Genomic DNA, 24,631 nt, shown 5'->3' on the forward strand with positions numbered 1-24,631 from the left:
TGTGGCCTGTGGAATGATGCCCCACTTCTCTTTAATGGCTGTGCGAAGTTACTGGATATTGGCAGGAATTGGAACACAATGTCATACACGTTGATCCATAGCATCCCAAACATGCTCAATGGGCGACATGTCTGGTGAGTATGCAGGCCACGGAAGAACTGGGACATGTTCAGCTTCCAGGGAACAGATCCTTGTGACATGTGGCTGTGCATTATCATAATGAAACATGAGGTGATGGCAGCGATTGAATGGCATGACAATGGGCCTCAGGATCTCGTCACGGTATCTCTGTGAATTCAAATTGCCATCGATAAAATGCAATTGTGTTTGTTGTCCGTAGCTTACGCCTACCCATACCATAACCCCACCATCACGAGCCACATCACGAGGCACGTTGACATCAGCAAACTGCTCACCCACATAACGCCATATTGCCATCTGCCCGGTACAGTTGCAACTGTGATTCATCCGTGAAAAGCACACTTCTCCAGCATGCCAGTGAAGTCGGTTACGACGCCGAACTGCAGTCAGGTCAAGACCTCGGTTGAGGACAACGAGCACACAGATGAGCTTCCCTGAGACGGTTTCTGACAGTCTGTGCAGAAATCTTTCGGTTGTGCAAAGTTTCATCACCTATCCGGGTGGCTGGTCTCACACAATCCTGCAGGTGAAGAAGCCAGATGTGGAGGTCCTGGGCTGGCGTGATTACATGTGGTCGGTCTGTGGTTGTGAGGCTGATTGGTCGTACTGCCAAATTCTCTAAAACGACGTTGGAGGCGGTTTATGGTTGATAAATTCACACATTCAGTCAGCATGCCAATTGCACGCTCCCTTAAAACTTGAGACATCTGTGGCATTGTGTGATAAAACTGCTCATTTTAGATTGGCCTTTTATAAACTAAAAACATTTCTCATAAGAAATTAGCTCCCTGGTATACAGAAAATACCCGAGCTCTGAAGCAAGCTTCCAGAAAATTGGAACGGAAATGGGGCCACACCAAACTGGAAGTCATCTGACTAGCTTGGAAAGACAGTACCGTGCAGTATCGAAGAGCCCTTACTGCTGCTCGATCATCCTATTTTTCCAACTTAATTGAGGAAAATAAGAACAATCCGAAATGTATTTTTGATACTGTCGCAAAGCTAACTAAAAAGCAGCATTCCCCAAGTGAGGATGGCTTTCACTTCAGCAGTAATAAATTCATGAACTTCTTTGAGGAAAAGATCATGATTGTTAGAAAGCAAATTACGGACTCCTCTTTAAATCTGCGTATTCCTTCAAAGCTCAGACTCTATTACAACTAAACTACGGAAAGAGCTGCTTCCTGTGCTTGGCCCTCCTATGTTGAACATAATAAACGGCTCTCTATCCACCGGATGTGTACCAAACTCACTAAAAGTGGCAGTAATAAAGCCTCTCTTGAAAAAGCCAAACCTTGACCCAGAAAATATGAAAAACTAATCGGCCTATATCGAATCTTCCATTCCTCTCAAAATTTTAGAAAAGGCTGTTACGCAGCAACTCACTGCCTTCCTGAAGACAAACAATGTATACGAAATGCTTCAGTCTGGTTTTAGACCCCATCATAGCACTGAGACTGCACTTGTGAAGGTGGTAAATGACCTTTTAATGGCATCAGACCGAGGCTCTGCATCTGTCCTCGTGTTCCTAGACCTTAGTGCTGCTTTTGATACCATCGATCACCACATTCTTTTGGAGAGATTGGAAACCCAAATTGGTCTACACGGACAAGTTCTGGCCTGGTTTAGATATTATCTGTTGGAAAGATATTAGTTTGTCTTTGTGAATGGTTTGTCCTCTGACAAATCAACTGTAAATTTCAGTGTTCCTCAAGGTTCTGTGTTAGGATCACTATTGTTTTCACTATATATTTTACCTCTTGGGGATGTCATTCGAAAACACAATGTTAACTTTCACTGCTATGCGGATGACACACAGCTGTACATTTCAATGAAACATGGTGAATCCCCAAAATTGCACTCGCTAGAAGCCTGGGTTTCAGACATAAGGAAGTGGATGGCTGCAAACGTTCTACTTTTAAACTCGGACAAAACAGAGATGCTTGTTCTAGGTCCCAAGAAACAAAAGAGATCTTCTGTTGAATCTGACAATGAATCTTAATGGTTGTACAGTCGTCTCAAATAAAACTGTGAAGGACCTCGGCGTTACTCTGGACCCTGATCTCTCTATTGACGAACATATCAAGACTGTTTCAAGGACAGCTTTTTTCCATCTACGTAACATTGCAAAAATCAGAAACTTTCTGTCCAAAAATGATGCAGAAAAATTAATCCATGTTTTTGTTACTTCTAGGTTAGACTACTGCAATGCTCTACTTTCCAGCTACCCAGATAAAGCACTAAATAAACTTCAGTTGGTGTTAAATACGGCTGCTAGAATCCTGACTAGAACCAAAAGATTTGATTACATTACTCCAGTGCTAGCCTCCCTACACTGGCTTCCTGTCAAGGCAAGGGCTGATTTCAAGGTTTTACTGCTAACCTACAAAGCATTACATGGGCTTGCTCCTACCTACAGTATCTCTCTGATTTGGTCCTGCCGTACATACCTACACGTATGCTACGTTCACAAGACGCAGTCCTCCTAATTGTCCCTAGAATTTCTAAGCAAACAGCTGGAGGCAGGGCTTTCTCCTATAGAGCTCCATTTTTATGGAATGGTCTGCCTACCCATGTGAGAGACGCAAACTCGGTCTCAACCTTTAAGTCTTTACTGAAGACTCATCTCTTCAGTGGGTCATATGATTGAGTGTAGTCTGGCCCAGGAGTGTGAAGGTGAACGGAAAGGCTCTGGAGCAAAGAACTGCCCTTGCTGTCTTTGCCTGGCCGGTTCCCCTCTTTCCACTGGGATTCTCTGCCTCTAACCCTATTACAGGGGCTGAGTCACTGGCTTACTGGTGCTCTTTCATGCTGTCCCTAGGAGGGGTGGAGTGGGTTGAGTCACTGATGTGATCTTCCTGTCTGGGTTGGCGCCCCCCTTGGGTTGTGCCGTGGTGGAAATCTTTGTGGGCTATACTCGGCCTTGTCTCAGGATGGTAAGTTGGTGGTTGAAGATATCCCTCTAGTGGTGTGGGGGCTGTGCTTTGGCAAAGTGGGTGGGGTTATATCCTTCCTGTTTGGCCCTGTCCAGGGGTGTCCTCGGATGGGGCCACAGTGTCTCCTGACCCCTCCTGTCTCAGTCTCCAGTATTTATGCTGCAGTAGTTTGTGTTGGGGGGCTAGGATCAGTTTGTTATATCTGGAGTACTTCTCCTGTCTTATCCGGTTTCCTGTGTGAATTTAAGTATGCTCTCTCTAATTCTCTTTCTTTCGCTCTCTCGGAGGATCTGAGCCCTAGGACCATGCCTCAGGACTACCTGGCATGATGACTCCTTGCTGTCCCCAGTCCACCTGGCAGTGCTGCTGCTCCAGTTAACTGTTCTGCCTGCGGCTATGGAATCCTGACCTGTTCCCCAGACGTGCTACCTGTCCCAGACCTATTATTTGACCATGCTGGTCATTTATGAACATTTGAACATCTTGGCCATGTCCTGTTCTGTTATAATCTCCACCCGGCACAGCCAGAAGAGGACTGGCCACCCCTCATAGCCTGGTTCCTCTCTAGATTTCTTCCTAGGTTTTGGCCTTTCTAGGGAGTTTTTTCTAGCCAACGTGCTTCAACACCTGCATTGCTTGCTGTTTGGGGTTTTAGGCTGGGTTTCTGTACAGCACTTTGAGATATCAGCTGATGTACGAAGGGCTATATAAATACATTTGATTTTATTTTGTCCCCAGCATAAGGTGCACCAGTTTAATGATCATGCTGTTTAATCAGCTTCTTGATATGCGACACCTGTCAGGTGGATGGAATATAATGGCGAAGGACAAATGCTCACTAACAGGGATGTAAACAAATTTGTGCACCAAATTTGAGAGACAATTTCTGGAATATTTTATTCAGCTCATGAAACACTTTACATGTTGCGTTTTCTATGTCTGTTCAGTGTTTATGTAACATAATCAGCATTGGTTTCTTAGTAGATACTGAAAAACCTGGTCAAGTACTATTTCCTTTAGGGTACAACATTCAAGGTCACGTGAAATCTCAACACTGCTGCTCTAACACCACATCATGCTGGCTTACCGCACCCTACCCCCAACGCCTCCTCTCTCTGAATGTAGTGATTCATTTTTGCTGCAGTTGCACACTCAATGTGTATTCAGACCACACTGACCTCGTATGCACCTTTTGTTATTCCCCCTTGCGATGTGTCTGGAAACATTTATTGAATAAAGAAATATGAGGAACAGAAAGACAGTTTAAATCAAGTGTGATGACCATCCGTTGTGAATTCATGTCTGTTTTGTGGTGAGAGAAATAAGCCTAGAACTTCTGAGGAAGTATATATATATATGGCTAAAGAAAGACCCAAAATGACGCCTGAGAACTTCCTCAGGAGTCTACTATTGTTATTCAATAGATATGGCAAGGTCTTTCTTCAGCAAGGGCAAATTAAACATGTGTGCAAAATAAACAAAAAAACATTGAAAACATAGATAAGACCCCTCAGATAAAGCTAGGCTACATTATTCCTTACACAGTTTCCCCTTGCCCTGAACGCAACAACAGCTCTCGAACTAATGAGTACTAAACTGTACAGACACAAATGAAGACAGAAAAAGTCATACGTTTACTTCAAGTTAGGTTACATTCGAGTTGAAGACGTGTTATTTACATGCCTCGAACCACACCGAAAAAATTGGCTACGTATCCATTTTTAATGTCAACGGTTAACGCAGGCTATGAAAGAGCTGGAGTCATCGAACTGCAAATACATTACGAATATTTCGAACAGAAAGCTACAGCCTTCACTCTAACCTAGCCATGCGACTAAGAATAACTCTTACCTTGATTGGACAGCTCTGTAATGATTTTCATTTGAAATAGTTCCTCTTGGGCCGCCATTGTGAGAAAGTACATTTACAGTACACATCGAGGTGGTTACACATTACGTGCAACAGGAAATACCTTGATACCGCGACACACCTGTGCACAAATCTCACCTTTGGCCATTGTTAAATCTGAACTAGGCTTCGAATGCTTGTTTTTTCCCTTGATCAAGGGTTTGTGTTGACTTGGAACTACAGTGCATTCGGGAAGTATTCAGACCCCTTGGCTTTTTCCACATTTTGTTATGCTACAGCCTTGTTCTAAAATGCATGAAATAGTATTTTCCCCTCATCAATCTACACACAATACCCATAATGACAAAGCAAAAACTAGTTTTTAGAAATGTGTACAAATTGGAGTCTTCTTGGGTATGATGCTACAAGCTTGGCACACCTGTATTAAGGGAGTTTCTCCCAATCTTCTGTGCAGATCCTCTCAGGCTCTTGGGTTGGATGGGGAGCGTCATTGCACAGCTATTTTCAGGTCTCTCTCTCTCCTTGAGTGTCCCAGCCAAAGCCCGGACCCGATTGATCTCTCTCTTTCTCTGAGAGAGCGAGAGAGAGTCCAGGATCTTGCTGGGCCACAGAGAGAGAGATGTTCAAGTCCAGGCTCTGGCTGGGCCACTCAAGGACATTGAGGCTGGTCCCGAAGCCACTCCTGCTTTGTCCTGTTGGAAGGTGAACTTTCACCCCCGTCTGAGGTCCTGGGCGCTCCAGTGCAGGTTTTTATCAAGGATCTCTTTGTACTTTGCTCCGTTCAGCTTTCCCTCGATCCTGACTAGTCTCCCAGTCCCTGCAGCTTAAAAACATCCCAACAGCATGACGCTGCCACCACCATGCTTCATCTTAGGGATGTTGCCAGATTTTCTCCAGACGTGACACTTGGCATTCATGCCAAAGACTTCAATCTTGGTTTCATCAGACCAGAGAATCTTGTTAATCATGGTCTGGGAGTCCTTTAGGTGCTTTTTGGCAAACTCCAAGCAGGCTGTCATGTGCCTTTTACTGAGGAGTGGCTTCCATCTGGCCACAGCCATAAAGGCCTGATTAGTGGAGTGCTGCAGAGATGGTTGTCCTTCTGGAAGATTCTCCCATCTCCACAGAGGAACTCCAGAGCTCTGCCAGTGAGCATTGGGTTCTTGGTCACCTCCCTGACCAAGGCCCTTCTCCCCCGATTACTGTTTGGCCGGGCAGCCAGCTCTAGGAAGAGTTTTGGTGGTCCCAAATTTCATCCATTTAAGAATGATGGAGGCCACTGTATTCTTGGGGATCTTCAATGCTGCAGAAATGTTTTGGTACCCTTCCCCAAGTCTGCACCTCGACACAATCTGGTCTCTGAGCTCTACGGACAATTCCTTCGACCTCATAGCTTGGTTTTTGCTATGATATACACTGTCAGCTGTGGGACCTTATATAGACAGGTGTGTGCCTTTAAATAATGTCCAATCAATTGAATGGACCAGTTTCCATTGATTATCCTAGAAACATCAAGGATGATCAATGGAAACAGGATTCACCTTACCTCAATTTCAAGTCTCATAGCAAAGGGTCTGAATACTATTTACATTTTTATATAAACACACATTTGCAACAATTTCTAAAGTTTTTCGCTTTGTCATTATGGGTTAGTGTGTGTACATTTTAGAATAAGGCTGTAACGTAACAAAATGTGGAAAAAGTCAAGGGGTCTGGACACTTTCCGAATGCACTGTATATATGGTCTGTCTTGGGCAATTAATATTACAAATAATGTAGGCTGTGTGTGAGAAACTACCAACTTCAATATTAGGCGTGTGCATTGTCTGGTGAGATTACAAACATGTCACCCTTCATAATTGTAAAATACATTTATTTATGGACAGGAAAACACAGGAATCAATAAACACAGATCCGATTTCTGCAAACAAAGAATTAACAATGCAACAGGGGAATGTTTAGTATTATTTTTCTTTTAACAGCACATACATACAGCAAACAATGTAAACATCATTTTCTTTCGATAGTAATTACACCAAGCAACAGAGGCCAAAAAGAAATGAGCAATCACAGTTCACACAAAGGTCTATATCTACAATAGACAATTTCAAGTGGCCCAAAAGTTTGTCAAATATCGAAACCCTTACCTCATGCCTATAACAGTAAACATTTAAGTAACAATGATGTTCGGTCTAATACATTAAAGTACGTCATGACACTTTGACCTCCTAGGTATTTGGTGAAGTCCTACAATTTCAGATATGGTTAAGAAGTCATTTCCCCCTATCTGAAATAAGTGAATGAAGTGCTATCTTCAGGGTGACAAACATATTGGACAAATTCAAACCATTGAAATGTAAAAGAGAACATAACAATTCCTGTCAAGCTCTAATGTATAGGATGTTTTAATATTTTTGGAAGGTTGAATTTAGTTTAGGTGGGGACAACATTCAATAAACAAAACCTAGCAGTAAAATACCCCAATAAATAAACAGGATCATTCTTTGATTTAAGGGCAAGTTCACATCTCTGAACAAAATGAACAGTTACAATCACAGACACTATCCATACGAGTTTCTGGACACAGATACAGTAGAATACATCTAGAGGGAGCTGAGATCATTGCTCTGTTCTCTGAGTGGTCGGGTCAACACTTGTCTAAGGGGGTCGGAGCAGCTGAAGGCGCTCAGTGACGAGCGGCAGACTCCCTCGGGTAGAACTCGGCCAGGGTGCTCTGGGGAATCCTCTTCAGCATCTCTTTGGGGAAGATTCGGAGCAGCTGCCAGCCAATGTCCAGGGTCTCATAGACGGTCCTGTTGTCATAGGGGCCTGAGGGATGAGGTGACAGCATTTTAGGTCTCAAATGCTAAGACATTTGACAATATTCCTTATGACGACTAGTTGACAATTGACTCATTCAGTGGTTTAAATAGGAGCATAAATACAACAATATTCCCCAGTGATTGAGATCTTTTTCATAACACTTGTTGTAGTCGACTCAAGTCAACGTCAGGTCATGGTGCTAACATGTCTGAAATGCACCCCACCCTACCTCACAGCTTACTCTGTCGGGAAAGGTATTATTGATGGAATAGATATTAAGTCAATCATATGGTGTCACAACAGGTTTACATGCAGTATATCTCTGTGATGCATAGCCTACAATAGTGCAATCCCTACTTTTCAATCTTATCAAGTCACATTTTATTGGTCGCATACACATATTTAGCAGATGTTATTGCGGGTGTAGCGAAATGCTTGTAAATCATCTGAAGGACAAGACGACCGAACTCTTGTTCTTTGCCGAAAAGATGGCTCCATTTGTCTCGGTTTCAACAGAAACAAGATATGCAAAAGTCTGACATGACACTTGCATTTCACAGTATTTTAATTTAATTCAGTAGACTCATCAATTCTAATGAGATTGTAATTTTAATGGATCGCATTAGGCTTTGACTCAAGGATATTCAGGCTCACTATACACTAGGCTGGATGGAAAAGCTCACAAATCCTTGCTTTAGCAATCTCATCACTCCAAGGACAAGTGTGAGAATAAGTACGGCATAATGCTTTGATGACACACGTCGCTGAATGACTTGTTGCATCTGACACCAAGGTGTTGAAAAAGACTGACAGTATGTATCTGACATGAAGTTTGCCATTGGTTTTGCTGATGAAAAATAATCATGCCTGAAGGCATTGAAAATAACTTTTACTAGATTTTTACTCAATGTACTTCAGGAAGTAGCAATAACAGCATGCAATGCCAAATAGGACATATCTTGTCCTTTGTTTGAGCTAAGATCTGTCAAAATGCAGTAAAATACATTTCAAAATCAAGCTATGCAACATTTTATAATATTCAAGATTATTAATCCAATAATACTATTTTTTTTATTTTATTGGGCAAAATCAATCTCCATTTTAATATCACACTTGACTGACAGCGCTATGCAGGGTGGATTTCTGGTAATAAGGTATAATAAGGTCAGAGAACTAGGGCAACACAAAATGGGTCACGATTTCAAGGAATGAGTGGAATGAAGGTAGCATAAACATAAGATACAGGAGAAGCCAAGGTGGCAAAGGTATAATATCTCATATTTAACATTACAGTATTTAGACAAGTAAATAAAATCACCAGACAAGATCTCAGAGCATGCGAGTGTCAATGACCCGGCCGAGTGCAGCCTAATGTTTCCCACTTAACGGTGTGAAAAGACTGCCAACACTCCCATTTATTCAGTTACCAAATACCTGACCCCAGGGGAATGTCACATACAGTGCGGTTGCCGTGCTCCTGTTTTCACCACATTTCATACAACCATAATTTCAGGTTGTTATTGTAAAAGAGAAGTATTTTCAATGACTTACCTGGTTCAATAAAGGTTCAAATTTGAAAATAGTTTCAATAGCATGTGGTGCTACTGTCATGGGTCGAGTCTCATCCGTTTTTTCAGTGTCTTACCCTGAGCGATGAAGTTCTTCTCAAACTTCTGCAGGAACTCCAGGTAGAGCAGATCATCGGAGGTGAGGGCCTCCTCTCCGACCACGGCCTTCATGGCCTGCACATCCTTACCAATGGCATAGCAGGCATACTGAGAGGGACAGAGGCATGGGGATGGAAAGAGAGAGAGAAGAGTGGGGGGGGTCAGAAAGTTGAAGCCGTTCTATGCAACAAACAATTCATGTGTATTGTGGTTCAATAGAAATTAGGCTTGGTTATAGAGGATATTTTGGCACTGTGCAGAGTGACAATAACTACCAGCTGGTTGGAGACATCAGCATGGTCTTTACGGGTCATTCCTTCACCGATGGCGGACTTCATCAATCGAGACAGAGAGGGCAGCACATTGATGGGTGGGTAGATCTGAAGGGAAAGCATGAAATAAGAGAAGTCAATATTCAACAAAGAAATAGTAAACAAATTATCATTGGACAATGTCAGGAGAGAGAATGACAGTATTCAATAGCTAGAGACACTACTTAATAGCGAGGTCACAAGGGGTTGTTCGGAGACGTACAAGCGAGAATGGGAATACCTGTCTGTTGTGCAGCTGTCGGTCCACATAGACCTGTCCCTCAGTGATGTACCCAGTGAGATCAGGAATGGGATGGGTGATATCTGGAAACACAGTTTACATGGAAGTCAAGAGATAATATCCAGGGTTCAAGTCACGCTAAATCAAGACGCCTTTATCAAACCTATACACGCCCACATTCAAACACATGCATAGTCCTAGATTACTTTGCCCAAAAGAAATGTCAGGAACCAGGCATACACTTTAAATGACTACAACTTACAGTTTAAGGACATTAAAATAAGTGTTTTGATCTACATCCCCAAATTTAGTGCTCTAAAATATGCTGACACAAATGTTCTGATGTTAAAAAGGGGGGACTCCCATTCGAAAACAGACTGGAGGCCCATCACAGAAGTAGCTATAGTAACAGCAAGCATAAAAAAATATAACTTTTTTGTGCTCGTCAAACCCAGACAAAAACAGGAGATTCAATGGAATTGCTCATGTAAAAATGTAATAAAAATGTATATTTAAATAAAATATATTTTTTAAATTATCTAGGTTGTTTTTCCCCGGAGATAAGCCGGCATATGTCTTACCATCGTTGGGCATGGTGAGGATGGGTATCTGAGTGATGGAGCCGTTCCTGCCCTCCACTCTGCCGGCACGCTCGTAGATGGTAGCCAGATCCGTGTACATGTAACCGGGAAAACCACGACGGCCAGGGACTTCCTCTCTGGCAGCTGACACCTGGGGAGACATGGCACATACAAGTGAGCCATAAGTGGAACCAGGGTATAAGAGATGGGACCCAGAACACAAACTACCCCACTTCTGAACATTTAATTCTAACAGCATATGATTGAATCAATGAGCATGAACTCATTCATTAATTTATAGTAAGGCTTCCCTAACTCAGTCCTCGGAACCCCAAGGGGTGCACGTTCTGGTTTTTGACCTAGCACTATAGAGCTGATTCAAAAACAGTCAACTAATCATCAAGCTTTGATCATTTGAATCAGCTGTGTAGTGTTAAGGCAAAAACCAAAACATGCACCCCTTGGAGTCCCGAGGAGAGAGACACATACAGTACCAGTCAAAAGTTTGGACACACCTACTACTCATTCAAGTTTTTTTTTTACATTATACAATAATAGCGAAGACATCAAAACAATGAAATAACATAGGGAATCACGTAGTATGCAAAAAGGTGTTGTAAAAATCAAATTATATTTTACATTTGAGATTCTTCACAGTCGCCACCCTTTGCCTTAATGACAGCTTTGCAGACTCTTGGCATTCTAAACTCAGCAAAAAAAGATATCCCTTTTTCAGGACCCTGTCTTTCAAATATAATTCGTAAAAATCCAAATAAATTCACAGATCTTCATTGTAAAGCTGTGTGAAGCTAAGTGTCAGTATAGAGACAAAGTAGAGTCGCATTTCAACGGCTCAGACACGAGAGGTATGTGGCAGGGTCTACAGTCAATCACGGATGACAAAAGAAAAATCAGCCTTGTCGCAGACCACGACGTCTTGCTTCCAGACAAACTAAACAACTTCTTTGCTCGCCCGAGGACAATACAGTGCCACTGACAAAGCCCACTGACAAAGCCCGCTACCAAAACCTGCGGGCTCTCCTTCACTGCAGCCAACATGAGTAAACCATTTAAACGTGTTAACCCTCGCAAAGCTGCAGGCCCAGACGGCATCCCCAGCTGCGTCCTCAGAGCATGCGCAGACCAGCTGGCTGGTGTGTTTACGGACATAATCAATCCTTATCCCAGTCTGCTATTCCCACATGCTTCAAGAGGGTCACCATTGTTCCTGTTCCCAAGAAAGCTAAGGTAACTGAGCTAAATGACTACCACCCTGTAGCACTCACTTCTGTCATCATGAAGTGCTTTGAGAGACTAGTCAAGGACCATATCACCTCCACCCTACCTGACACCCTAGACCCACTCCAATTTGCTTACCGCCCCAATAGGTCCACAGACGACACAATCGCAATCACACTGCCCTAACCCATCTGGACAAGAGGAATACCTATGTAAGAATGCTGTTCATCGACTACAGCTCAGCATTTAACACCATAGTACCATCCAAACTCGTCATTAAGCTTGAGATCCTGGGTCTCGACCCCGCCCTGTGCAACTGGGTCCTGGACTTCCTGATGGGTCGCCCCCAGGTGGTGAGGGTAGGAAACACTGGGGCCCACAAGGGTGCATTCTCAGACCTCTCCTGTAGTCCCTGTTCACCCATGACTGTGGCCATGCACGCCTCCAACTCAATTATCAAGTTCGCAGACGACACTACAGTGGTAGGCTTGATTACCAACAACGAGACGGCCTACAGGGAGGAGGTGAGGGCCCTCGGAGCGTGGTGTCAGGAAAATAACCTCACACTCAATGTCAACAAAACAAAGGAGATGATTGTGGACTTCAGGAAACAGCAGAGGGAGCAGCCCCCTATCCACATCGACGAGACAGTAGTGGAGAGGGTGGAAAGTTAAGTTCCTTGGCGTACACATCATGGACAAATGGTCCACCCACACAGAGAGCGTGTTGAAGAAGGCGCAGCAGCGCCTCTTCAACCTCAGGAGGCTGAAGAAATTCAGCTCGTCACCAAAAACACTCAAACTTTTAGATGCACAATCAAGAGCATCCTGTCAGGCTGTATCACCGCCTGGTACAACAACTGCTCCGCCCACAACCGTAAGGCTCTCCAGAGCCTATTAGAGGGTAGTGAGGTCTGCACAACGCATCACCGGGGACACTGCCTGTTCACCCCGCTATCACCCAGAAGGCGAAGTCAGTACAGGTGCATCAAAGCGGGGACCGAGACTGAAAAACAGCTTCTATCTCAAGGCCATCAAAATGTTAAACAGCCATCACTAACATTGAGTGGCTGCTACCAACATACTGACTCAACTCTAGCCACTTTAATAATGGAAAAATTGATGTAATAAATGTATCTCTAGCCACTTTAAACAATGCCACATTATATAATGTTTACATACGCTACATTACTCATCTCATATGTATATACTGTACTCATACCATCTACTGCATCTTGCCTATGCCGTTCGGCCATCACTCATTCATATATTTTTATGCACATATATTGTTATTAATTCCTTTACACTTGTGTGTATAAGGTAATTGTGAAATTGTTAGGTTAGATTACTTGTTTGATATTACTGCATGGTCGGAACTAGAAGCACAAGCATTTCGCTACATTAACATCTGCTAACCATGTGTATATGTGACAAATAAAATTGGATTTGATTTAATTTAAAGGGTTTAAACACTGTTTCCCATTCTTGTTCAATGAACCATAAACAATTAATGAACATGCACCCGTGGAACAGTCGTTAAGACACTAACAGCTTACAAGGTAGGCAATTAAGGTCACAGTTAAGAAAACTTAGGACACTAAAGAGGCCTTTTTACTGACTCTGAAAAACACCAAAAGAAAGATGCCCAGGATCACTGCTTATCTGCGTGAATGTGCCTTAGGCATGCTGCAAGGAGGCATGAGGACTGCAGATGTGACCAGGGCAATAAATTGCAGTATCCGTACTGTGAAACGCGTAAGACAGCGCTACAGGGAGACAGGACGGACAGCTGATCGTCCTCGCAGTGGCAGACCACGTGTAACACCAGCACAGGATTGGTACATCTGAACATCACACCTGCAGGATGGCAACAACTACCCGAGTTACACCAGGAACACACAATCCCTCCATCAGTGCTCAGACTGTCTGCAATAGGCTGAGAGAAACTGGATTGAGGGCTTGTAGGCCTGTTGTAAGACAGGTCCTCACTAGACATCACCGGCAACAACGTCGCCTATGGGCGCAAACCCACCGTCGCTAGACCAGACAGGACTGGCAAAAAGTTGCGGTTTTGTCTCACCAGGGGTGACACCATTCTGTATACTTCTGGCCTTTCTTTGGACACTGTTAACAAACCTCTAAAACAAGCTTCAATGCCATATAACACTACTTCCGTGGCCTCCAACTGCTCTTCAAAAACGCTAGTAAAACTAAATGCATGCTCTTCAACCGATTGCTGCCCGCACCCGCCCGCCTGCCTAGCATCACTACTCTGGACGGTTCTGACTTAGAATATGTGGACAACTACAAATACCTAGGTGTCTGGCTAGACTGTAAACTCTTCTTCCAAACTCATATTAAGCATCTCCAATCCAAAATTAAATCTAGAATCGGCTTTCTATTTCACAACAAAGCCTCCTTCACTCATGCTGCCAAACATACCCTCGTAATACTGACTATCCTGCCGATCCTTGACTTTGGCGATGTCATTTACAAAATAGCCTCCAACACCCAACTCAGCCAATTTGATGCAGTCTATCACAGTGCCATCTGTTTTGTCACCATATACTACTCACCATTGCGACCTGTATGCTCTCGTTGGCTGGTCCTCGCTACATATTCGTCACCAAACCCATTGGCTCCAGGTCATCTATAAGTCTTTGCTAGGTAAAGCCCCCTTATCTCAGCTCACTGGTCACCATAGCAGCACCCACCCATAGCACGCGCTCCAGCAGGTATATTTCACTGGTCACCCCCAAAGCCTATTCCTCGTTTGGCTGCCTTTCCTTCCAGTTCTCTGCTGCCAATGACTGGAACAAATTGCAAAAATCACTGAAGTTGGAGACTTATATCTCCCTCACTAACTTCAAGCATCTGCTGTCAGAGCAGCTTACTGATCGCTGTAGCTGTACACAGCCCATCTGTAAATAGCCCATCCAACCAACTACCTACCTTATCCACATGTTTTTTTCTGCTCTTTTGCACACCAGTATTTCTACTTGCACATCATCTGTACATCGATCACTCCAGCGTTAATTGCTAAATTGTAATTACGTCGCCACTATGGCCTATTTATTGACTTACCTCTTTACTTCATTTGCACACACTACATACAGATTTTCTATTGTGTTATTGACTGTACATTTGTTTATCCCATGTGTAACTCCATGTTGTTTTTGTCGCACTGCTTTGCTTTATCTTGGTCAGGTCGCAGTTGTAAATGAGAACTTGTTCTCAACTGGCCTACCTGGTTAAATAAAGGTGAAATAGAAAATACACAAATGGTCAGATTCACGTTTATCGTCGAAGGAATGAGCGTTACACCGAGACCTGTACACTGGAGCGGGACCGATTTGGAGGTGGAGGGGCCGTCATGGTCTGGGGCGGTGTGTCACAGCATCATCGGACTGAGCTTGTTGTCATTGCAGGCAATCTCAATGCTGTGTGTTACAGGGAACACATCCTCCTCCCTCATGTCGTACCCTTCCTGCAGGCTCATCCTGACATTACCCTCCAGCATGACGATGCCACCAGCCATACTGCTCGTTCTGTGCATGATTTGTCAGTGTTCTGCTATGGCCAGCGAAGAGCCCGGATCTCAATCCCATTGAGCACGTCTGGGACCTGTTGGATCGGAGGGTGAGGGCTAGGGCCACTCCCCCCAGAAATGTCCGGGAACTTGCAGGTGCCTTGGTGGAAGAGTAGGGTAACATCTCACAGCAGGAACTGGCAAATCTGTTGCAGTCCATGAGGAGATGCACTGCAGTACTTAATGCAGCTGGTGGCCACACCAGATACCGACTTACTTTTGATTTTGACCCCTCCTTTATTCAGGGACACATTATTCCATTTCTGTTAGTCACATGTCTGTGGAACTTGTTCAGTTTGTGTCGCAGTTGTTGAATCGTGTTATGTTCATACAAATATTTACACATAATAGGTTAACTGAAAATAAAAAAAGCAGAGGTTTCTTTTTTAGCTGAATTTACACACACACTCCCTCTAAAGAAGGACAAAATAATAGGAATTGGATTTGACTAGTAACACTGTACTATATTCTCATTTAAAATCACCTGTTGTGAAGTGTTATTCAAATCACCAAAAGGAGGTCAAGCATTGACATTTTCTCAGCAGACATAGTATAAAATAAATGACTCGGAACCCAGGCCAAAGCACTGTTCAAATTGTTCAGTTAGTTGAATTCAGAGCAGACAGACACTTGCATTCAGCGGATGGAAATAGCCAACACTTGTGAACTGTGGATTAAATTCACGTTTAATCGAGGGGGTGAATGGGAAAATAAGTTAAATGTTAATGCCCCTTGTCAGTCTTTGTAAGTGGTTAAATACCCTACAAGCCAGAGTCTTAGCTGAGGCTTTACTGAAACAGCACGTGTGCCCAAGGTTACAGGCAGACAAGGAAAGGGAGCTATGTTTTCAGATGAACATAAAACATTTCAAACTCTCGTTAGGCTGGAATATTGAAACATCAAAATATGTTCTGCTACATAAGGAATATTTCAGGCATAAAAGAGATGAGAAGGTCTGTCTCACCACAGAAAGCTTCACACTAAGCTTCTAAGAATTAAGTTGAGGCATTTCCAGAAGGCCACATTATCCTGCCTTTCACCGAGAACACAAGGGGACATTAGAGAAATCATCAATTGTCCAACACCTCCTGAGATGTTTAGGAGCCAAGGTTTGGTAGTCCAAACTACTTTCTCTTGAAAGTGTGTTACTATTGCTGGGGAATTCTGTGCTAGTTATCAACATATGTGCAGGGATTAAAGCAACAACAAAAAATCCCATGACTGAAACTTAAGTCTATCTCAGATCGATTGTCTGCGGCCAAGTTAACTTTCTTACATGAAAGGGGAGGTTATGATCATCACTATTTTACAGATCGAGGATAATTTTGTACATGTATTAAACAGAGTTTGACCAATTCCAGTCCCCTTGCTTAGGGGGTCCTAAACCATGCTTCAAACTCATAAAACTGCATTTGTAAAATTATGTCACGTGCAATTTTTAAAAAAGAGTAGAGAAATAAACATGGTAGCAATGTAAAACTGGTATCCAAAACTGCTTTCAAAAGTGTTTTCCCACAAATGCATTAAGAATTGTTGTGCATTGACTGCTTGTCAAAATGCATTTCCTTCAGGTAGCCTAGTGGTTAGTGTTGGGCCAATAACCGAAAGGTTGCTAGATGAAATCCCCGAGCAGACAAGGTAAAAATCTGTCATTCTGCCCCTGCTGAACAAGGCAGTTAACCCACTGTACCTAGGCCATCATTGTTGATCACTTACAAATCTCATATATATATATATATATATATTTATTTTTTTATTTTTTTTACTTATAGCTAGCTAGCAGGGCTGTCTGTTCATATTCAAATAATGCAGCCCAGACTTTATGGTTTTATCTGTTGGGAATAATTACAAGTACTGCATGCTGTGTCCAGAGATAGCAGAGGCTCAGGGACTGTTATTAACCACTGCCAAAATTGTGGCTTTTCGCAGGCTTTTCAGCAGCCGTGGCATCACCAAGGTGGGCTGGGCGCCTTATGTTCGGCAATGGAGGACCAGTACCTATGGAGGAGCGGGTCCTATGGAGGAACAGGTCCTATGGAGGAACTGGCCGTCGGAGAAGCAGATGTGGTGCACTAATCAAGCATTCCGGGCCTGTTAGACAGTTTTTGTTTCTCTGAATGTACCATCGAAGCCCCCTCCGCTAAAGCGTCGCTGCCTTTCCAATCCAAACTGCCTCAACTCATCCAAAGCCAAATAGAGATATTCAATCTCCATCTCTACCATCTCAATTTAAATAGTTTTTTTTTTATGTGTTTTCAGATTACAAGTTAAATCAATAATTATTAGGAATTATTATATTTAAGATGTCCTTGACTGACATACCAAGAAGTGATGCATTTTATTAGAAAAATTCTGCACGCATGAAGGCACAATCAGGAATTGGGGTGTGTGGTTCAATGAAACACATTCTATCAAAATAGTTCTATGAAGAATACTCTAGTTGACTGTAAGAATTATAATAGGAGTTATTGCTTAAGGAAGGTTATTCTTCCACTATTGAGGACCAATATAATAGAAGGCAGCACTGAAGATTTGGAAGGTGGTAGTGTGGACACTATATGGAGGACCATAATCTTTACAGAATATACCCATCTGTTAACCTGCATAGGACTATTAATAATACTGTTTGGTCATACAAATGAGGCCATGTAACATCTTTCAGGTTGAAAACCTTGATGCAGATACCTAGGTGTCATTTCCACCCCCCATGTATTTCCTTGGTGTGGAAAGCACATGTCCCACCTCTGAGATTATTCCTCACCTCATTTACTGTGTCAAGGTCAGCTTTTGTGGGATGTGGAGGTGTTCAATACTACATCCATGTATGCCGTACTGACTACACTAACTGGCACATTGAATTTGCGACCCATAATCAAAAGAAACGTTATGGCTCTCAAATGTATACAGAATTAAGGTGCAAGTCTGACACTAAAAAGTAATGAGTTTTTTTTTTCAAGAGTAAACAGCAGACTTCCTTGAGTTAGTTTGGTTGCCCACCTCTCTCAGAGCTTCGGCGTAGGAGCTCATGTCAGTCAGGATGACCAGGACATGCTTCTCACACTGGTAGGCCAGGTACTCAGCTGAGGTCAGAGCCAGGCGAGGGGTGATGATGCGCTCAATACTGAGAAAGGAAAGACAAAGGAAGGAATTAAAAGGTTCCCACCATTTACATAAAAAAGGTAGGGAAAGACAAAAGACTAATAATACTCTGTTGAAAAGGTGAAAATGACTGGCTTGCCTTTATACAGCAATATTTTAGACACCTTATTGCCTTGAATTCCTGATTCCTTAGATGTACCATGAAAGCATTACTTATAGGAGGGAGCTAGAGCACAGAGCTTATGCACATAAACTCACGTGGGGTCGTTGGCTAGGTTCAAGAACAGGCAAACATTGTCCATGGATCCATTCTCCTCAAAGTCCGACTTGAAGAAGCGAGCAGTTTCCATGTTCACCTGAAAAGATAGGTTAGGGGAAAAAAGGTAGGTTCGTGATTACATACCAAGTTGATAGTAGAAGGCCTTGAACATTCTTCAACAAAGCAGGAATATACTGTATAAGAGTCGCCCACGGACAAGAAAAAACACACACGCCTATCAGAAAAATGAGTGTCAGTCTGCAATTATCACAGAAATGAAGGCAAATTCTTCCTAAACAGTATACAAAGAGCAATGTACTCCAAATAATGTTGCAGCTTACTGGATCAGTTGCTTTCTACTCAGGGTCATTTTACATGTTCTGATCGTATGTGAAAACATGGTTAAGTGTTAAGGCACTTTCTCACCGAGTCTGATTTTTCCCCCTTCCCGAATAATAACATTGAGGATACATTTTTTTATAGACCAAAGTATGAGCTATGTAAATGTAAAGGAACACCCGCCTAATTAAAACCTTATTTCATAAAATGCACCTAACTGGATTTCTGGCAACTCCAGACACCACTTGAGTAAATCTGATTAAAAAGATGTCAGGCTATTCCATTAAAACAACTAGAGCCTACTCGCGCTTTGTAACCAAAATTAAAATGTTAAATTTGGCTTCAGAGTAGATGACATCACCCCAGTATTCCTACCATCGGGGCAAGACGGGAAATGCAACATTCAAGCAGCCGGTCGCAGCCGATTCTGACCGTTTTGTTTATAGCTGCAGATATGCGCCCATTCTCGGTGGTTGAGAAGAATTACCTTGTGAAAGTGCTCGAGCCACGTTACGAACCTCACCCTCTCGCATCCATTTCAGTAAACAAGTAGTACCCGCTCTATTTAAGCAAGCTAAAGCTGAAGTTGTCAATTAATTGGCCAATGCATCCCGTGTTGTGATTTGCCATTCCACTGCCAAAGAATAGCAGAGCACCCTTTAATGGTTCAAACAGCCGACCGCTCAGTCTTACCAGTGCTTAGCAAACTTTAAGGGAAAAAAATGATGTTTGACCAAATACAATGTTATTTTACAGAAAACAAAATTGGCAATGGACTTTCAGCATGCTTACAGGGTAGGGCACTCAACATGCTCGGCACCGACACAAATGACCGATGATTGGCTGAAATAAATTGATAATACGATTGTGGGAGCTGTTTTGTTAGACTTCAGTGCAGCTTTTGACATCATTGATGAAAAAATGTAGGTGTTATGGATTTACATCCTCTGCCTTATGGATTGAGTGCAACTTATCTAACAGAACACAGAGGGTTTTCTATAATGGAAGTCTCCAATGCCAATTCGGTTGAGTGTGGTGTACCGGAGTTCTTGAGCTAATTACCGTTTTCTGTTTTTACTAATGACCTTCAATAAAAGCCTGTGTCGATGTAAGCTGACGACTCAACAGTATACATGTCGGCTTCGACAGTAAAATAACTTTCACCTTTAACATAGCGCTCCAGTCAGTTTTAGAATGGGTGACTAGCAATAGGCTGGTGCTAAATATATCAAAGCATCATTTTGGGACAAATCACTTGCTCAACGCTAAACCTCATCTTGATCTATTATTGAATAATGTGGCGATTGAGCAAGTTCAGACAACTAAGCTGCTGGGTGTAATCCTAGATATTAAGCTGTCATTGTCAAAACATATAGACTCAATGGTTGCTAAAAGGGGAAGAGGTCTGTCCGTGATAAGGCGTTGCTCTGCTTTCTTGACATCTCAAGCAACCAGGCAGGTCCTACAGGCCCTAGTTTTGACCCACCTGGACCAGGTGGGTGATCACGTGCGGGGAAAAAAAGACCTAGGAAAATTGGAGTTGGTCCAGAACAGAGCAGCACGTACTGCACACGGAGGGAGAATGTCAATTTCTTCGGGCTCAAAGTTGAGGAGAGGCTGACTACATCACTATTGGCCTTTGTGCGAGGTGTTGAAGGTACTGAACTGTCTGTTCAAGTTCGGACACTCATCGGTATCACACAAAACATGCAACCAGAGGTCTCTCACAGTCCCAGGTACAGAACAGAGGCTGGGAAATGCACAGTATTAAAATAGAGCCATGACTACATGGTACTCTGCCACCCCAGGTAACTCAAGTGAAAAAAAAATAAAAAAAATAAGATAAATTAAGCAAAAACGTACAGCACGACGGGGACTGTGATGAGACATTTTATATTCACCCATTTTATATATATATATATATATATATATATATATATATATATATATAGTAGGGGTAGGCTACCCCTTCCTGGTGTGCTGCAGGTAATGTAGGATTTTGATCCAACAAGGCACCACACCTGACCAACTGAGCTAATTGATCAGTTCAGTGATTGGCTCCATTCAACATCTGGTCTTCCAGGTCGGTTAAATCAAAAACATGAAGTGCCTGCGGCCCTCCAGGACCAGGGTTGCCTACCCCTGATGTATTGTATTGTTGTGTTCTGTATATTATGTCATCTATTTATTATATGTTTTGTTTTCTGTTACGACCCAAGGAAGAGTAGCCGCTGTGTTGGCAGCAGCTAATTGGGGATCCTAATAAAAGGCTAAAATACTAGATGGATGGACCTCCAGGGCTACTTAACAGTGAAGTACCGTGCTACAGACATGCCCTCTTTATGAGAGTCATACAAGCGTGCATACATCTCTCTTTGTAAGAAAACATTATAGCATAGGCCTATACCAGAGGTTGCCTAACTTTTGGCCCGTAACCCCATTTTGACAGTACTTTCGACAGTATTTCAATCTCAAAGAAGTTGAGGTGACAAATGCATCAAAGGTAATATTTTGGTATGATCTTCTGTGTAGAAAATAACAATTGACAGTGTGCTTTCATCCCCAGTCTGATTATGTGCCTGATCTTGTCCACTCTGTTCTAATGAGTCCTGTGCAGCTTGTGGGCATTGTAGAGACACAGTGTTCCTGACATTAATCTTTCAGGGATATTTTGTAGCTTAAAAACAGTTCAAAAGATAAAGCGTTTTCTTCCTACAAATGTGGCTCTGTTTATTACTGACGTCACCCCGGTTCTATGAATCAAGCACAATTTCTCGCCAGAGTTTCTGGCACAGAGCCGACATTGAACTGAATAATACAAACTAATATTTAGTAAACAAAAACCTATTTCACCTTATAAAGTTCCCCTAAAAGTAATTTTAAGATCAAATTATTAAACAAAATACATTTCAACTTAAAAAAAAATGTGTTTCCCTGTCAGACAAGGATTGTCCCAACCTTCAAGAATCCCGAAATATGAGCACATCTTGTTTGATGCCTTTCACACGAAATATCGTCCTGCTGCAACCCGTCAATTATTTAGTCGGAACTAGCGTTGACCGATATTTGGGGAGACCTCTTCTACCAGCTCCTACTCCAAATATTGCGAAATTCGATAGAATCGTTTTGCGGCATTAATTACTGAATAATTCCAGACTGTGCCATTTATGTGCTTATTTATGCTATTAGTCTCATTCTCATTAATGGCAAAATAATAAGGCTTAGTAAATTCATTTAGACTTCATTTTCAACATATTGATACAGCCTTCACTGATAAAACTGCATAGTTTAGATTTAAAGTTCAAATAGAGTCTTCAAATATTCAAATAAAGTCTTGCATATCACGATATATCATAAATGCCAAATATTCAAGTGAATCATATCGGCCCAACCCTACTCGGAACAGGTTTGATTGCTGAGTTCTCACAAATGCGAAAATAGACTGTTGACCAAAAGAAAGTGTTCTCTGGGATACGCGTTCTGCCACTGACAGGCTGTGCACGGCCACTGACAGATTGGTTGTGTAAATTCATAATTTCATACATTTCTCTTTCTTTGTACGTTTGCAATGCATCAGCGCAACAATTCCATCAATCTAGCACCACCAGCCAATGCGATCACACCAGAGTCATACACTCTCGCCATTCAAACTTTGCTGCCAGCTCATTGCCAACTACTGCTGCGGTCATTCTCAGTGGCTAGAGAGGACGCTGTAATGAGAGAGCAATAATATTGTAGCACTACAGTATACTGGCTAAGCTACTGAAAATATTATAAACATGATTAAATCATGAAAGGAGGTTGGCTACGTTTGCTTCAGTTCCATCACATTGAAATAGAGAGGAATCGCAAAAATGGTTGTTACTACTCGCACAGGTTGATCCTCATGACACTTGACTACGTTTTTGTTATGCTCATTTCAGTAATAGATTTGTTGCCTTTTGAGAAATGTAACTTGATAATTTGATTTAATTTCACAAAAATGTTACCTTCATTCACAAAGAGCATGTTTTACATCAAACACATTTTCACATCTTAAGAGCTTAAATAAATAAAACGACTAGAGTAGGTGCCTATTAAAAAGTGTTGGGTGCAGGGAGCGACAGTTGTTAAAACATTTTTAGCCTCTCCATTTCAGCGTGACGCGTTATGCTCAACCTTGTTTCACCACAAAACAGCAAAAAATGGCCAAAAACAATAGAATCAGTTCACCTGCTTTTACACCATCTAATGTACTGTATGCGAACAATTTCTACTTACATTGTAAAAAAAGGGATGCAAAACACACTTTGTAGAGCGACCATATAGTTGTTCCTTCTATCTGATTAAAGAGATAGCGTCCAGATAAACTAGGCCTTTAGGAAATTTTAACTAGTGTTATTTGACATGTAAAATAACGGAGACGACAACAACCTGAACGGCCTTCCATACAAACGCTTTTGCTGCGGTCATTCTCTAAAACTATCGAAAGCTAAAACACTTGGTCAAAAAAATAACAAAAATATGGAAGGCTATCCAGGTCATAGACTTCTCATTATTTTCAAATTTTGAGAAATAATGAGAAGTCTATGACCTGAATAGCCTTCCATACTTTTGTTATTTTTTTGTCCAAGTGTTTTAGCCTTCGATAGTTTTACTGAACAAAAATATGAAATGCAACAATTTAAGATTTTACTGAGTTACAGTTCATAAGGAATTCAGTCATTTCAAATAAATTCGGCCCTAATATATGGATTTCACTTGACTGGGAATACAGATACGCATCAGTTTATCAGAAATACCTTTTAAACATTTTTTTTTTTAAAGTAGGGGTGTGTGCATCAGAAAACCAGTCAGTATCTGGTGACCACCATTTGCCTCATGCAGTACGACATCTCCTTCACATAGCATGGTTCGGTTGCTGATTGTGGCCTGTGAATGTTGTCCCACTCCTCTTCAATAGCTGTGCGAAGTTACTGGATATTGGCGGGAACTGGAACACGCTGTCGATCCAAAGAATCCCAAACATGCTCAATGACATGTCTGGTGAGTATGCAGGCCATGGAAGAACTGGGATATTTTCAGCTTCCAGAAATTGTGTACAGATCCTTGCAACATGGGACTGTGCATTATCAGGCTGAAACGTAATGGCGACGGATAAATGGCACGATAATGGGCCTCAGGATCTCGTTACGGTATATGTGCATTCGAATTACCATCGATAAAATGCAGTTGTGTTCATTTTCCATAGCTTATGTCTGCCCATACCATAACCCCACCGCCACCATAGGGCACTCCATTCAATGTTGAAATCAGGAAACAGCTCACCGACACGAAGCCATACACATGGTCTGCGGTTGTGAGGCAGTTTGTAGGTACGGACAAATTCTCTAAATCGGCGGCAGCTTATGGTAGAGAAATGAACGTTCAATTCTCTGGCAACAGCTCTGGTGGACATTCCTGCAGTCAGCATGCCAAATGCATGCTCCCTCAAAACTTGGGACATTGTGGCATTGTGTTGTGTCACAAAACTGCACATTTTAGTGGCCTTTTATTGTC

General features: G+C 42.3%; 2 protein-coding genes across 3 annotated transcripts in view; both read right to left on the minus strand.

Moving 5' to 3' along the window:
- Positions 1-5,156, minus strand: part of shtn1 (shootin 1) — a 48,290-nt gene extending 43,134 nt beyond the window's left edge. The window contains exon 1 of one of the 2 annotated variants that reach the window (XM_021609902.2): positions 4,929-5,156. Coding sequence is in view for 1 of the 2 variants with exons in the window: in XM_021609890.2 (XP_021465565.1) it covers positions 4,929-5,001 (73 nt within the window). In the remaining variant the exon portion in view is untranslated. The remainder of the gene's footprint in view (positions 1-4,928) is intronic. The other variant, XM_021609890.2, reaches the window with a different exon arrangement.
- A 1,646-nt stretch (positions 5,157-6,802) lies between these two features.
- The window catches only part of atp6v1ba (ATPase, H+ transporting, lysosomal, V1 subunit B, member a), a 44,214-nt gene continuing 26,385 nt past the window's right edge, over positions 6,803-24,631 (minus strand). The window contains exons 8-14 of the mRNA XM_021609923.2: positions 18,754-18,851; positions 18,394-18,517; positions 10,570-10,720; positions 9,989-10,071; positions 9,712-9,816; positions 9,415-9,544; positions 6,803-7,775 (exon numbers count right to left, since the gene is read on the minus strand). Of these exons, the coding sequence (XP_021465598.1) occupies positions 7,633-7,775; positions 9,415-9,544; positions 9,712-9,816; positions 9,989-10,071; positions 10,570-10,720; positions 18,394-18,517; positions 18,754-18,851 (834 nt within the window). The 3' untranslated portion in view covers positions 6,803-7,632. The remainder of the gene's footprint in view (positions 7,776-9,414; positions 9,545-9,711; positions 9,817-9,988; positions 10,072-10,569; positions 10,721-18,393; positions 18,518-18,753; positions 18,852-24,631) is intronic.

This window comes from Oncorhynchus mykiss, chromosome 1 (assembly GCF_013265735.2).
Source record: "Oncorhynchus mykiss isolate Arlee chromosome 1, USDA_OmykA_1.1, whole genome shotgun sequence".
Lineage (NCBI taxonomy): Eukaryota > Metazoa > Chordata > Actinopteri > Salmoniformes > Salmonidae > Oncorhynchus > Oncorhynchus mykiss.